The sequence below is a fragment of the Anarrhichthys ocellatus genome, unplaced genomic scaffold (genome assembly GCF_004355925.1).
Source record: "Anarrhichthys ocellatus isolate YVR2014 unplaced genomic scaffold, GSC_Weel_1.0 scaffold87, whole genome shotgun sequence".
Lineage (NCBI taxonomy): Eukaryota > Metazoa > Chordata > Actinopteri > Perciformes > Anarhichadidae > Anarrhichthys > Anarrhichthys ocellatus.
In genome coordinates, this window is record NW_022280117.1 from 127,739 (window position 1) to 129,966 (window position 2,228).

Consider the following 2,228-nt stretch of genomic DNA (forward strand, 5'->3'; position numbering starts at 1 on the left):
AGAGAGAGAGAGAGACTGGGTGAGGTTATCAGAGAGGGAGAGAGAGATACTGGGCGAGGTTATTAGACATTCCTCGTTTGTTTTCCTTCTTCTCTCAGGAAGAGAAACAGAGCTCTGAATTCACTCTGAGGCCACATGTTGTGTTACAGACGGAGTCTGGACTGTACAAGAGCAGAACTATTAACATATATTTATGGTTATGAATAAAATATCTATCCTTTATAGAGAAGAGAGATATATATAGATATATAGATATATAGATAGATAGATAGATAGATAGATATAGATAACAGCAGAGGGGTCCAACCTCAACATGAGTGTTTTGTAGACGGAGTCCCGGAGCTGGAAGGCGTGGTTACTGACGGCCAGGTTGTGCTCCAGTCTGAAGGGCTCCAGCACCACGCCGTCTCGCACCGGGAACGTCAGCCGCAGGTCGTCGCTCGGGTTTCCTTCCACGGGAAAAACAAGAGGCGGCTTTTAAATACGAAGACAAATGCCGTTCAGCCGCTCGGTTACTTTGTCTGTCGTGCATATCTACAGAAAACTAATTACAAAGTGTACAATGCAAAGAAATCTGCGTTCTCCAGGAAAGATGTTCAAGAAGCGTTTAGGTTTCTGTAATTATCTAATAATCAAATGACGTAGAAGTAAACAGACACAGACGCAGCGACTATAAAAGATGGCGCCTCACCTGTAGAGACCTGCTGGGCGTTGATGTTGGGTTTGGTGTCCTGTGGAAGGTAGGGGGGTTTCGTGTCCTGGCCCGGGGACAGGTACGGAGGTATGGATGTCCCGGGCGTCATCGGCGGCGTGGGATTCCCTCCCATCGGCGAGCTGGGATATCCGGGCATCACTCCCCCCCGACCTGGCTGAGAGACGAGGAAGAGGACGGAGCGTTTAGAACCTCAAAGCGCCTCATCAGAAGAAACTTCTGAACCCCAAAACACACCGACGGGGTTGAAAAGCATGTTTTCTTCAAACAATCGCCAAAACTACACCGTTTATCAGCCAGAAGCTGTAAACACCAACATCACCGTCAGATTTTCATCTTTCAGACAGTCCTCGAACACATCATGTGTGACAAACGCTTCCATCCGTAAAAGCAGTCAAAACGAAGCTTAAAATATTGATATTTAATCAAGAACATTTTATTCTTCATGTTCTCATTATAAATGTCTCCTCTAATAAAGCGTTCACTTTAACCAGAATGTGTAAAAACATTAAACTGTGAAACTATGACGTCATGATTGATTCATCTGAGACCAACAGTCATGTGACAACAAGGAGAGAGAGAGGAGGAGAGGAGAGGGGAGAGGGAGGAGAGGAGAGAGGAGAGGAGAGGAGAGAGGGGAGAGGAGAGAGAGGAGAGAGAGGAGAGGAGAGGAGAGAGGAGAGAGGAGGAGAGAGGAGAGGGGAGAGGGAGGAGAGGAGAGATGAGAGGAGAGGAGAGATGAGAGGAGAGGAGAGAGGAGAGAGGAGAGAGGAGAGGAGAGAAAGGAGGAGAGAGGAGAGAACAGGCTGGAAGTAGAGGATGTAAAAATGTAAATAGTTAAATATTTATAAACACATAGAGCCTCCAGTCCAAACCTGTTGGATATATAGATCAAAGTGCCACAGAGAGATGTGACAGTAGTAAAACGGGGTTCAGAGGGTTAATAAGAGGACTTACCCCATTGACTGCAGCCTGTGTGAAGGCGTTGTATCCTCCTGCTCCTCCAGACGGAAGGCTGCCCTGACCGTTAAACGGCTCCGACTGGAGAACATGGACAGGAAACATGAGAATCCAAATATCTGGACCCCAAAGAGTCCAGCAACGTTGTAAAAACATTAGATCTGTGAGCCTGGAGGCTCTCAATACTGTTCACTGCTGTCAATAATGAGGGAAATAGTTTATATATAGTATGTACACATGTATAAAAGTACAGGAAAGTATAGTTTAATAGCAAATATTGTTGAAGAGGAGGATCACCTTGTAGTACTGAGGAGGGTTGGGCTGTCCGGCTCCGGGGGGGAACTGCCCCGGGTTCTGTGATCCAGAGCTGTACTGCCCCATGAGAGGCATCCGACTGGAGGGGTAGGAGGGTGAGGGGGCACATCGCTGCTGAGGACCAGAGGGGTACTGAAGAGGCTGGGTGGGGTACCCCGACATCCCACCAGAGCCGTACTGCTGCACCAGGAAACCCTGGAAACACACACACACACACACACACACACACACACACACACAC

The 2,228-nt window shown here is 47.8% G+C and overlaps 1 protein-coding gene across 8 annotated transcripts in view; it reads right to left on the minus strand.

The window, feature by feature from the left end:
- zmiz2 (zinc finger, MIZ-type containing 2) overlaps positions 1–2,228 on the minus strand; it is a 21,058-nt gene that overhangs the window by 7,670 nt on the left and 11,160 nt on the right. For all 8 annotated transcript variants that reach the window (XM_031875137.1, XM_031875134.1, XM_031875136.1 and 5 more), the window contains exons 7-10: positions 1,970–2,182; positions 1,670–1,753; positions 692–869; positions 308–449 (exon numbers count right to left, since the gene is read on the minus strand). In XM_031875137.1, coding sequence (XP_031730997.1) covers positions 308–449; positions 692–869; positions 1,670–1,753; positions 1,970–2,182 — 617 coding nt within the window. The remainder of the gene's footprint in view (positions 1–307; positions 450–691; positions 870–1,669; positions 1,754–1,969; positions 2,183–2,228) is intronic.